This window comes from Chiloscyllium punctatum, chromosome 14 (assembly GCF_047496795.1).
Source record: "Chiloscyllium punctatum isolate Juve2018m chromosome 14, sChiPun1.3, whole genome shotgun sequence".
NCBI lineage: Eukaryota > Metazoa > Chordata > Chondrichthyes > Orectolobiformes > Hemiscylliidae > Chiloscyllium > Chiloscyllium punctatum.
Genome location: NC_092752.1, coordinates 11586099 through 11599993, shown reverse-complemented (window position 1 = coordinate 11599993; position 13895 = coordinate 11586099). Strand labels below are relative to the sequence as shown.

The 13895-nt window shown below is 43.1% G+C and overlaps 1 protein-coding gene across 2 annotated transcripts in view; it reads left to right on the top strand.

Moving 5' to 3' along the window:
• LOC140485594 (probable E3 ubiquitin-protein ligase HERC3) overlaps positions 1-13895 on the top strand; it is a 93127-nt gene that overhangs the window by 18094 nt on the left and 61138 nt on the right. For both annotated transcript variants that reach the window (XM_072583881.1, XM_072583882.1), the window contains exons 3-5: positions 9482-9641; positions 11321-11397; positions 11982-12203. In XM_072583881.1, coding sequence (XP_072439982.1) covers positions 9482-9641; positions 11321-11397; positions 11982-12203 — 459 coding nt within the window. The remainder of the gene's footprint in view (positions 1-9481; positions 9642-11320; positions 11398-11981; positions 12204-13895) is intronic.

Sequence of the window (13895 nt, the reverse complement as noted above, 5' to 3'; positions counted from 1 at the left end):
AATAATGGGGAACCGGGAAATGATGGACTTGAATAAAAACTTGGCATCAGTTTTCACAGTAGCAGACACTGATTGCATTCCATACAAAATATTCAAGGGGAAAACGAGGAAAGGAAATGAAATTAAAGGATTAATAGTTGTTGTCTTTTCTCAGGATGGGTGTGTGGGGAGGGGGGTTTAAAACAAGGGCTCACATTAAGGTGGGAGGAGAGAGATTAAAAAAAGTCATGAGGAGCAAATATTTTACACAGAGGGTGGTTCGTGTGTGGAATGAACTTCCAGAGGAAGTGATGGATGAGGGTATGGTTGCAATGTTTAAAAGGCATTTAGGTAAGTACATGAATTGGAAAGGTTTGGAGGGATATTGGCCAGGAGTAGGCAGGAGAGGTTAGTTTAGTTTGGGATTATGTTCGACATGGGCTGGTTGGACTGAAGGGTCTGTGTTGGTGCTTTATGACTCTACAGTACAATAGCTAGCACAGAAGAAAACGTGCTAGGGAAACGAATGGCTCTGACAATGGTTCCCTGGACCTGATGGGGTGCATTCTAGGATATTAAAGCTGCAGTGTTAGTGGATGCATTGGTAGGAATCTTCCAGGAACCCTTAGATTCTGGAAAACTGCCAATTTGTTTAAGAGGAGACAACAAAAGAGGCAACTGTAGGCCAGTCACCTTAATGTCTGTTATTGCGAAAACGTTAGTGTCTGTTATAAGGATATAACAGCGCATTTCAAAATATGTAGTCTGATCAAACAGACTCTAGATGGGCTGCATGAATGACAAGTGATATATGACGCATTGTTTTTGAGGACGTAACAAGCAGGAAAGAGGAAGTAATGGACGTAATATGTTTGGATTTTTGGAAGGTTTGATAAAGTATCACAGATAAGGGGCAGCACAGTGGCTCAGTGGTTAGCACTGCTGCCTCACAGCACAGGGACCCAGGTTCAATTCGCACCTCAGGTGACTGTACAAACTCCACATAGACAGACGTTCTCCCCGTTCTGCGTGGGTTTCCTCTGGGTGCTCCGGTTTCCTCCCACAATCCAAAGATGTGCAGGTCAGGTGAATTGGCCATGCTAAATTGCCCATAATGTTAGGTGCATTAGTCAGGAGTAAATATAGGATAGGGGAATGGGTCTGGGTGGGTTACTCTTTGAAGGGTCAGTTTGGACTTGTTGGGCTGAAGGGCCTGTTTCCATTCTGTGGGGACTCTAATCTCTAATTAGGTTCCTTAATAAGAAAAAAGTCCTCTATTGGAGGTCGTACAATTAGCATGGATGGAGGATTGGCTAACAAGGGCAGGAAAGTGAAGTTGATGATTATCAGATCAGCTGTTATCTCTTTGAATTGCAGAGCAGCTTCAATAGGCTGAATGGTATATATTTGCTCCTTCTAATGGAGGCTGTTGAGGCATTCTTTTTTTATATAATATATTTATTTAAGAAAAAATAGATTTTTAAATATTTCAACAAATACAAAACAATGCAATTCAAAACAGTACAAAAATCAACACAAATAATTAAAAAAATTCCCCAACCCACCCTCCTGTACAAATGTATAAACACATATAGAGAAATATAAAATTTAAAAAAAAACTAAACTAGCTATTTAAATAACTAACAACAAACCAATAAATAGTAATAACTCAGCCCAGCCAAACAAAACACTCATACGTTCGCAGTTCCTCCTCCCTGGATATTGGACTCATGAAACACAATCGTTACAGCTATATAAAAGCCCTTGTTAGTGTGGCAGATAAATCGGTGTCCAGGTATTTCAAAAAGGGTTACCATGTCTTGTAAAAATTCTCAGTTTTGTGGTGTACCATATTTGTTAGAAAATCCAGGGGAATATGCTCCAGAACAATCTTCTGCCAATCCGACAGGCCTGGGGGATTTTCGGATATCCAACCTAGCAAGATATCCTTCCTTGCACGGAATGTAAGTTTTTTTTTCTTATGTGCGTCTGTAGGAAGTACAGTAGGTAGGCTCAAAAGGAGAGAAATGGGGTCCTTCTCCACCCTACGCTCAAAATCCTCTCCATTGCACCCCCCACAGCACTCCAATATGTTTGAAGCCTGTCACAAGACCAAAGACAATAGGTAAGAGTGCCCATGCAGACCTTGCACTTGGGACATGCTGAAGATACCCCTGGTTTAAATTTTGACAAATGGTCTGGGGCTAAGTAGACCCTGTGAAGAATCTTCAACTGTAAAGCATGGGTCTATTGCAAATTGATATCTTCCTTGCATTCTCCCAAATATCTTCCCATGCCTCTGAAGAAACTTCAACACCCAGATCTCTTTTCCACATCTTGCAGAGTCGATCAGACTTATCTGAAGTGGCACCCCCCCCAATTGGTACCTCTCTTTCTATGTCAGATTTGTAGGGATCAGTCAAAAGTATGGTCTCTTTTTAAATAAAATCCTTAACTGAAAAAAACAAAAGAGGTCTCTATTAGGTAATTTGTACTTCCGTACTAACTGATTGAAGGACATCATTGCGTCTCCCTCAAATAAGTCACCCAGGCAAGATATACCCCTAGCTGCCCAACGTTTAAATCCTGAATCTATCATACCCGGTTGAAAACCTGGCATACCCACTAAAGGTGTAAACAAAGATGTTTTGCCAATATTACCTTCCCTCTGCCGAATTGTCCTCCATGCTTTAACAGTATTGATGACTATTGGGTTATGGCAATATTCCGTAACTGTCCTCACCTTGTCCAAAAACAGCAAACTGGTAAGGGGGCACCTTGCCTGGGAGACTTTGATATCTAGCCATATCGAAAGAGGGTCCCCACAAACCCAATCACTTACGTAGGTCAAAAGTGAGCTTAATTGGTAATTTTTAATATCCGGAAGGTCTACTCCTCCCAGTCTGTGAGGCAACTGCAGTTTGGCTAATTTAATGAGGGGCCGTTTATGGTGCCAGATAAAGGAGCTGAACCAACTGTTCAGTCTCCTGAGTGTTTGTTTATTGAAAATCAGGGGAGCACCTGTATAGGGTATAGCAAAAGAGGGAGAATATTCATCTTAATAAGCGCTGGAAGTGCCTCCCATCTTTGGAGATCTTGTTTAATTTTTCCAAATAATTGAGTAGAATTGGCTTTGAACAGCCAATCCAGAATTGGAGTAATGAATATGCCCAAATACACAAAACCCTCCTGTGACCACCTTAATGGGAATTTATAGTCACTCTCAAGAGCCAACTCTTTCATAAGACCACCCATAGGCATAGTCTCTGATTTAGCAAAATTAATCTTATACCCTGAAAAAGCGCCAAACGTGTGAATACATTGTATCAGGCGAGGCACTGAGATTGCTGGATTTGTCAAGAAAATTAGAACATCGTCTGCATACAGTGAGATCTTATGTAATTTTGACCCCACTTCTGGAGCTGATATACTGAGATCCCCACGAATGGCCTCTGCCAACGGTTCAATCACCAACATAAAAAGTAATGGTGAAAGGGGACAGTCCTGCCGGCTGCCCCTAGAAATATTAAAATTGCTTGATCGTACCCTGTTGGTAATGACCGCCGTGAGAGGTATACTGGAGAGAACCTTTACCCATTTTATGAAAGCTTCACTCAGACCAAACCGGTCTAGAGTATAGAAAAGGTACGGCCACTCAACTCTGTTAAATGCCTTCTCTGCATCTAAAGAAATCACCAATCCTTGTATTGATTGCTGTTGGCATGCTTGAATTACGTTAAGCAGCCTCCTAACATTATTGGAGGATCTGCAACCCTTTATGAAGCCCGTCTGATCCTCTTTAATAATAGAGGGTAACACAGTCTCCAGCCTTAACGAGGATCTTAAAGCCCACATTTAAGAGTGAGATGGGCCTGTATGAAGCACAGTCTTCCGGATCCTTCCCTTCTTAAGGATAAGTGAAATATTGGCCTCTCTCGGAGATGGTGGGAGACAATCATGAGTATAATGATCATTAAACATATTCAGCATCGAGCCTGATAGTATACTTATAAATTCCTTATAGAATTCACTGGGACCTCCGTCAGGACCGGGCGCCTTTCCACTCTGAAGCTGCCTCACAGCTTCCTGTACTTCTTGCTCTGATAATGAGGCATTCAGAAAGGACTGTTGTTCGGGAGTCACACCCAGGAGCTTCAGATCTCTAAAAAAGAATTTCATTTTGGCCTGCCCCTCCTCACAATTTTCAGATTGATATAACTTAGAGTAGAATCTCTGGAACGCCACATTAATCTTTTTAGAATCACATGTTAGGTTCCTAGACCCTTCCCTAATTGCTGTAATGGTTTGTGGGGCACTTCTCTTTCTGGCAAGGTATGCTAAGTATTTGCCTGGCTTGTCACCATGCTTGTATAACCTTTGCTTTGCAAAGGCCAGCTCCTTCTTTGCTGTCTGCGTGAGCACGGAATTTAGTGCAGATCGCAGTGCCGTAATCCTCTGTAGTTTGACCAACGAGGGTCTGTCAAAATTGGCCTTCTCAGCTGCCTGCAACTGTGCTTCAAGGAGATGTTGCTGCTCACCCTTCTGCCGCTTCCTACTGGTGGAATGTGAAATAACTAACCCTCTGGCATAAGCTTTGGCAGTTTTCCAGAGCACAGATGAGCTATCAACCAAGCCTATGTTGATGTCTAGGAACGCCCGAAATTCCATAGAGAAATACTCCACAAACTTGCCGTCCATGAGAATAAAGGGGTCCATTCGCCAGTACCTTGAATCCACTGTAACATGCTTAATCTTAACCATGAGGTACACTGGAGCGTGATCAGAGGTGGCAATATTACCAATCGTACAACATGCCACCAGATCCAGGGTTACCGCAGGGGTCAGAAAAAAAATCAATTCCCGTGTGACATCTATGCGGATTGGAGAAAAACATGAAATCCCTACCTGTAGGGTGGAGACAACTCCAGACGTCCACCAACCCTAATTCCCCACACAGACTCAATAACTGTTTAGTTTGTGCAGAGGGTATCGAGGAACCTTTAGGCAACCTGTTTACTGTGGAGACAGTTTAAAATTTCCCCCTATAATGATGTGCAGAGACTTGAGACTTATCAGTTTAGAAAAAGCATCTCCCAAGAATTTAAGAGGATGAGCTGGGGGGACAATAAACATTTAAACTACCATATTCTTTCCCCATTTATCAAGGCTTTAAGAATTACAAACCTCTCGTATGTATCTTTAACACATTCCAACAATTTAAATGGGAGATTTTTCCTCACCGATATAGCCACTCCCCTACTTCTGGTATTAAATGATGAAAAATAAACTCAGGCAAAGCCATTCTGCTGTAATTTCAGATGTTCCTTGTCATCCAAATGTGTCTCCTGTAACAAAGCAGTATCCACCTTCTTTCTAAGACTCAAGAGTACCTTCTTCCTCTTAATTGGTGAGTGACTTCCCTTGAAAATCCAGGTACACCATTTAATCAAATCATTAGCCATAATCTTCAGCAATTACATTTAAATTCCAGAGAGGAGGAACCCAAACCACAAATTGCTGAGCCTTAGTGTCGCATGATCCACCAAATATAAAAACTACATAAACTAAAACCACTACATTTAACAAACATACAAAATTATTAAAAATAAAAAACAATATTAAACCAGAAAACAAACCAACATATAAAGCGCTAATAGCGCTGAGTAGGGGAACTCACCCCCTGCCAGGAGGGGGCAACTATCCATCCCAAACTGCCCATAAGTAGGCATCGAACCACCTTCACTTCTCCCAGCCAGAGCCGCATCGCAAGCACAAGCTAAAGAGAATAAACACACCCCATAGAATATCAATATGAATAAAAACAATTCTTTTATTTAAAAAAAGGGGAATAAATACCCCACCCATCCTTTGGTATGTCCTAACCTAGAAATTTAAAATGTACATCTTAACCACCGCCAGACATAGTTTGAACCAAATTCTAATCAATAGAGGGGAAAAAAAAGGGAAAAAACAAAGCTCCAACTGGATTTCCTCCATTTCTTTTACAGAATGATAAACGCATACCCAAGCAACAATATTTATACATACTACAATTGTTTAAATTAGGTTAGTTTGTCCACAAAGTCTCTTGCCTTCTCCGATGTGTCAAAGAGATGCATGGATCCATCTAAGGTGATCCGAAGCACTGCCGGATATCTCGGGGAGTACTGAATCCCAAGCTCCCTCAGTCTTCTCTTGACACCATCACTCGATTTTCATTTCTGGATCACCGCCGCTGAAAAATCCTGAAAAAACATGATCTTAGACCCCTCGTAAATTAGGGCCTTTGGATCCTTCCCCTGGAGTCTGGAAGCCTCCATGACTCTCTCCTTATCCCAGTAATGATGGAGCCGCACCAGGAGAGGACGAGGGTGTTGACCCAGACCCGACCTCCGTGCTGCGACCCAGTGAGCCCTCTCTATCTTCAATCCTCTCAGGCAGCCTCCAAGTCAAGGAATTTCGGAAACCAATCTTCAACAAATTCCGCAGGCCGTTCACCTTCCTTACCCTCAGGCAGACCGATGATCTGAATGTTTTTTTTTCTCCTGCCCCTGTTTCCAAGATCATCCACTTGGTCACGCAAATTATGAACCTGCATCTTCAGGGCTTGGATCTCCTCCTTGAATGAACTGGCATCAGCTTCCACCACTGTGACCCTGTGCTCCACCTCATCCGTCCTCTTCTCCAGGTCCCCCAGCTGCTGCTCATGCTTCTGCAGCATGAGAGAAACTGGAGCCAGCTTCGCTTCAATCTGTTTCCCCAGCATCTCATGAGTCTTCCTGGCCTCGGATGCTCCTCCTCCCTTTTTTTAGGCATTTCTGAACAGCTGAAAATGCAGGTAAGTCAATTTTTAAATGGTTCTTGGGGCTCCACAATCTTTTCAATGCCCCAAGAAATCCCGATGATCTGGGTTGGGCGGGTTAAAGGACTGTCCTGCTCCTGCTGCAATGCAAGGCTCTGCAGTGCGATCTTCTCAGATTGCCGCCATCTTTGATCCCCGTTGAGGCACTCTGAGAGGTCATGTCTTTACCTGAACTCAATCAACTGTAACTTCATTATCCCTCTTTATCCTTATGAAATGGAAATCTAGGAACCTTAGCCTTTAAAGTTTTATTTAATGCCCCTGGATAGGGGATGAGCAATAAATGCTGACCAAGCTTGCAATGTCCACATTCCATGAGTTTATTTTAATAAGTCAGTTCACTTACCACCCTTCTCAAAGACAGTTTGGAATAAATGCAGGCTTTAAGAGTGAAACTGTCGTCCCATTAGCAAACTTTAGAAGTAAAAAGTTAAGCTTGTGGAAGGACAGCCATTGTTAAGTTGGAGGGCGACCTCTAATTCAAAGTGTTTTTTTTAGCTGGTAATGACAGATAGGGAAATGAACTGAGAACAACATGTAACATGCATCTGTTTTTACAATAGTTTAAATAGACCAAATTTTGGGCAGTCTAAGGTTGTATTGAGAAACGTTCTTCCATTCACAGGATGTAGGTATCCCTGGCCGGCCAGCATTTATTGCCCAGACCCAGGTGCCCTTGGGAAGATGATGGGGAGCTACCTTCTTGGATTGCTACAATCCATTGACAAAGAGGGTTTCTTTTCAGTTAATTCCTGGATTTTAACCCAGTAACAGTGAAGGAACAGTGATAGACACTCTATTTCCAAGTCAGGATGGTGAGTGGCTTGGAGAGGAGTTTGAAGGTGGTGATGTTCCAATGTATCTGCTGCGCTTATCCTTCTAGATGGAAGTGGTCATGTGTTTAGAAGGTACTGTCAAAGAAGCTTCAGTGAATTTCTGCAGTGCATCTTGTAGATGGCAATACCTGCTACTGAAGTTGGTGGCAATAGTGGATATTTGAGGATCCGGTGCTAATCAAGTGGGCTGTGTTGTCCTCGGTGTTGTCGAGCTTCTTGAGTGTTTGTTGGAGCTGCACCCATCCAGGCAAATGGGGACTGTTCCATCACACTCCTGATTTGTGCCTTGTAGATGGCGGACAGACTTTGGGGAGTCATGATGTGAGTTCATAACCTCTAACCTGCTTATGCACTCAAAGCACACATAAGACTTATCTGGTTAGTTTCTGGTCATATTTTTGGGTTACATGTAAAACTTAAACCTCACTCTACACGGTTCACCATTTCTCTCCCTGAACTAACTATTCAGGGAAACTTATTCCACCCCTTCCTCCCTCTCTCCACAGCCCAGTGCCCCCATCATGTGAGCACTTATGCATTATTTCACTGAGCATACTGTCCCTGATTTCCTTTGTCTGACTTTTTTGGTAGCTGTTCCTTCACCTGCCCATGTATTGCTTGAGGGTGAAAATTAATAATATTTGAGAATGAGACATACAGATCCAACCTGACTTTCATAGCAGAAAATGGAGCTTCATAGCATTTATTTCAAAGTCCAAAAGTACTTTTCCCTCTGGGTAAGCTCTGAAATGCCCTCTCTAGACCTCACCATCTCTGTTTAAAAAACACTTTTAAATCTACCTTTTTGATGAAAATTTTTGTCACCTGAACTAATGTCTCTGTTCTTGCAGGAAGCTTTGCAGCATTTTACCTCTCTAAATCTAATATATGCAGGAGGAAAAAATGCCATTCAAATTTCGTTTTACCGATTGTGGTAAAAAAGCTGTTGACAGACAGATAAGAGTAATCAAATCAACAGATGATGAGTGTATTCACTTTCTGACTGGCTTTGGAAGGAGGTATACAATGTGGATGGATGTATTGGGCACCTAATGAGATAAGAGCAAGTAGGTTAGGGATAGTGATGGTGAGTGCACAGTGGAGGTTCACTGTTGAATCCTTTGGGAGAATGTCCACCCAGAGTTGGCACCTCCTGTAGGAGTATTCAGAGGGAGTATGATGGTCGGGGCTAAATAATTCCTAAAACAAAAACATTTTCTGAGGAGCTCTTGAAAGAGGGGAGAAGGTTGTAAGACGTGGAATCCAGGCTTCAGTTCCTAGCCGTTTCTGTAGCCGTGAGCTTACCTTGGTGACCGTGAGACAAGTTGCAAGCTGTGAATGCTGGACTGGCCAATACAATGTTATTTTGTTCAAGAGTACTGAGCCTCACTCTTGTTTTGGTCTCTGAATGACTTTAAAATATGTTTTAAAGCTTCTTGCTTATTGGGAAGAACCTGGGAAATGTGTCACTTCAGATCATTGGTTGGGATAGGATCTCCATGGCACTGATTATTTTAAAGGACAAGTGAGTGAATGAGTCCAGGAATGTCTAACTTGTAATCCTTGTTTACTAATGAATCCTCACTTGTCCTGCATAACTGGAATCAGTTGACACAATCTGTGCTGAGACACTCCTTCTGGATGACGTATGTACATGCATCAGAAAATGAATTTCATATAATTGCTTCCAGTTTTCTCAAGTTAATTTATCTTATGAGCCATCCTGTTTTCTTTACATCTCCTTTGGCTAACCTTGTGTTGACATATCTTGACATTCCCCTTTATTCTTGTCCTTTCTCGTTAGAACAAGTTGCAGCACTAGATGCCCAGACGATTGTCCACACATCTTGTGGAGAAGCCCACACTGTTGCCCTCAATGACCAAGGTCAGGTCTTTTCGTGGGGAGCAGGAAGAGATGGTCAGCTTGGGATCGATTCCACTGAGGAGACTGTCCGGATACCAAGGTAATAGACAGTGCCTGTGGACAGTCTTCACTATGGTGTCGTGTGCTGCAGAGATTCAGTGCCTGCTTACACAGTGTTTAATATTGAACTGGAATTCTGCATGGAAATGAACAGAAATGCAACATGGGTACAGGAGTGGGCCATTCGGCCCCTTGAGGCGAAAGTGGGTCCTGCAGATGCTGGACTTAAGATGCAAGATTAGTGTGCTGGAAAAGCACAGCAGGTCAGGCAGCATCGCTGTTTCAGCAAAAGTCCTTGATAAGGAATGAAGGATGGCATTCAGCCCCTTGAGCCTGTTATAGATTCAGAGTGTCATACAGCACGGAAACAGACCATTCGGACCAACCAGTCCATGCCGAGCATAATCCCAAACTAAACTAGATCACCTGCCTACTCCTGGCCCATATCCCTCCAAATATTTCCTATTCATGTACTTATCCAAATGTCTTTTAAACGTTGTAATCGTACCCACATCCACCACTTCCTCAAAGTTCATTCAGCATGTGAACCACCCTCTGTTTAAAAAAAAAACAAATTGCCCCATGTCTCTTTTTAAATCTCTAACCTTAAAAATGTGCCCCTTTGTCTTGAAAGCCAGCAAAAGGCAACTATCATTGACCCTATCTATATTCCATATTACTTTATAAACTTCTATAAGGTTGTCTATCAACCTCCTTTGAAAAAGGTCCCAGCCTATCCAGCCTCTTCTTATAACTCAGTTTCTGTCCCCAGCAATATCCTTGTAAACCTCTTCTGATCCCTCTCCAGTTTAATAATATCCTTCCTATAAATTGGGTGACCAGAACTGGACACTGTATTTCAGGAGACGCCTCGCCAATGTCTTTACAACCTTAACGTGACTTCTGTTCTGCCATTTAGTGAGATCATGGCCGATATCCCTTACTACTTTTGCTTATCAAAAATTTATTTCAGATTTAAAATTAACAACTGATCCTCCATTAGTTAAAATTAATAACTGATCCATTAACTGTTATTTGTGGAAGAAAGTTCTGGCCCTAATTCTCAGACTACACCCCCTAGCTCTCGAATTCACAACCAATAGAAATAGTTTACTTTTATCTACCCTGTTTTTTTTTCCCTGTTAACAACTTGAAGACATCGATCAGCTCACCCTTTAACTTTCTAACTTGCAGAGAAAACAGGTTTAATTTATATAATCCCTCCTCATAACTTCTGCAAGTCCAGATATCATTCTTGTCGACCTACGCTGTGCTCCGTCCAAGGCCAGTAAATCATTCCTCAGGTGTCGTGTCCAGATCTGCACCCAGTGGGGTCTGAAAATGATTGTCATGAAATCCTTTTAACTCTAGTATGTTGAATAAATAGTAAGTACTGAACTGTTATGCCTATTCTGTGTTTTTGATTGCTGTGAAAATTGGCAAATGAGGCTGTAGTGAAAACTTATGAAATAGTAGGGTAGTATTTGTTTTATTTCTGCTGTTCAAGTGCGCATGTGAATGTTGGGATTTGCTGTCCTATTTCTTCCCTAGTGAGGGGGAGTGCTGATTGCGTCAAGAGTACTCATTGAGGCTAAATCTTTGCAGATATGATTTTTTTTTTCTCTCTGTGTGTGTGTGTGTGTGTGTGTGTGTGTCTCTGTCTCTCTTTTTACCTCCCGGTTTCTCTTTGACATTTTTAAGTGAGCTTTTCTTCTCCAGGTTAGTCCGGACGTTGAGCGGATGTGTGGTCATACAGGTCACTTGCGGAAGCTGGCATTGCATGGCACTTACTAAAGGTACCTCTGTATAACCTGAGTGCACTAACTAACCTCACCGAGACACGGAACTGCCACCACCTCTGAGGTCCCAGTGACCCGATTGGTGGAGGGGTCGCTACAGCTTTTGACCTTGTGCTGTCAAATGTGCCAAAATTCAAGTTGCCAAGCAAACTGGCGGGTTGTACAATAGGCTATTTGCTCTCCCAGTCCAGAGCACTGCTGTGAAGGTGCAACATACCACCGTGTCTTTTCCTACACTTACTTGATACTGCCTCCCAACCCCATTTCCAGTTATCTATAGCAACGCTATCACTTTAACTCTCAATAGGGTAAACTGTACATGAAAATGTAAAATGGGCAATGCCTACCTGAACTCCCTTTAAGCATCTTTTACCATTCTGGTTCACAGTTAATGGTAGAGGAGTTTAAAAGATACCCGAGCTGATGTCGTGCCCTTTGCACTGTTATGGAAGGTCAAAATCATTTCCCCTTTCATGTGCAACCTGTAGTTGATTGTCAGAAGCCAGTGTTATATTTCTGTTGTGTTGATGGAGGATTGATGCTTCAGTTAGTGTTTTTTATCCTTGATTTCTTTTCTCTAGATAGTCGTCTCTTTGCTTGGGGCCAGAATGCTCATGGCCAGTTGGGTCTGGGGAAGAGTTACCCCTCTCAGTCCAGCCCCCAGTGCATCAAGTCTCTGACTGGGATTCCGCTGGCTCAGATCGCTACAGGAGGGACGCACAGCTTTACTCTGTCGCTGTCGGGGGCAGTGTTTGGTTGGGGGAGGAATAACTGTGGTCAGCTCGGACTCAGTGATGATAAAGGTATGCAGTTAACAGAGTGGTGTGAGTTTTGTTTTTGGGAGTGATTGGTGTGCAGTTTCTGATGAGCCATGTTCAAGTTAGGAAGTCTTATGTTCATGGAAAAACTGGTCAGGAAAAGACCAGCTCGTACATGAGCCTGCCCCATGTTTCTGGGCTGATTGTTTTCCAGGTAGAATGAAGTGAATTAGGAATCTGGACCAATAGCAAAGTTGTAACTGGTGGGCCACACCTCACTGTAGCCTTTGGAAGGTGGATTTGCTTCAGTCAGGTGGAGAGCCAATTAGGCATTTGTTCAAGAGATGTTGGCATCACTGGCTAAGCTAGCATCTACTGCATGTCCCTAAGGTGGTGTCGTACTGCGCTGGGACTGCTGCAGTGTGTCGGATCACTGTGCTGGAAGGGAAGGAGTTCCAAGGTTCTGACCCAGTGGTATAGTTCCAAGTCAAGATGGTGCAAGGCTTGGAGGGGGACTTGCAGGGGGTGGTATTTCTGCCCATCTAGGTGGGAAAGCTTGTTTGTTTAGAAGGTGATGATGATCTCCAAGGCACAAGCTGGGATTATTCCAACTAAAAGGTGTGTGTTCAGCCTAGATAGACTATTAAGTACTGAAGAGTGAGACAGTGTTATAAGAATTCACACTAGAGTTAAATTATAAATTCTATATTTCAAGTAACCACCAGCCTCCAGTCTTGCTAAATGCATTCTTGATGAAGAGTGCAGGTTTGTAGTTCCTTGAAAGTGGAGTCATTGGTGAATAGGATTGAGGAGAAGGTGATTGGTATGCTTTCCTTTATTGGTCAGAACATTGGGTAGAGGAGTTGGGTGATCATGTTGTGGCTGTAGAGGACATTGGTTAGGCCATGTTTGGAATATTGTGTACGATTCTGGTCTCCCTCCGATAGGAAGGATATTGTGAAACTTGAAAGTGTTCAGAAAAGGATGTTGTCAGGGTTGGAGGATTTGAGCTATGGGGCGGGGTTGAAAAGGCTGGGTCTGCTTTCCCTGGAGCATCGGAGGCTGAGGGGTGACCTTTATAGAGGTTTATAAAATCATGAGGGGCATGGATAGGATGAATAGACAAGGTCGTTTCCCTGGGTTGGGGGTGTCCAGAACTAGAGGGCATAGGTTTAGGGTGAGAGGAGAAAGATTTAAAAGGGACTTAAGGACTATTTCACGCAGAGGGTGGTGCATGTATGGAATGAGCTGCCAGAGGATGTGGTGAAGACTGGTACAATTACAGCATTTAAAAGTCACCTGGATGAGTATATGAATAGGAAGGGTTTAGAGGGGTATGGGCCAAGTGCTGGCAAATGGGACTAGATTAGGTTAGGATATCTGGTGGGATGGATGAGTTGGACTGATGGGTCAGTTTCCGTGCTGTACATCTCCATGACTCTCTGTGACTAAAATTGGGCATTGCAGGCAAGGTTAGCCTTTATTATCCATCCCCAATGCCCTGAGGTAGGGATGAGCCACGCCTTGAATGGTGCAGAGCTGATCGCTTCAGAGGATATTGACATTGGTGTGGAACTGAATTCCCATCAATGCTCAGAACACATGGGGCTTGAGTGAAATGGTTCCCGAAAATAGACAGTCACCTGGAAGGATTGAAACACTTGGGTGGGAGTTTGGAAGAGGAGGAGTCAGCCTGCACCCGAGCCTGGGCACGTTGGCATGAGTCTGCATGGAGAG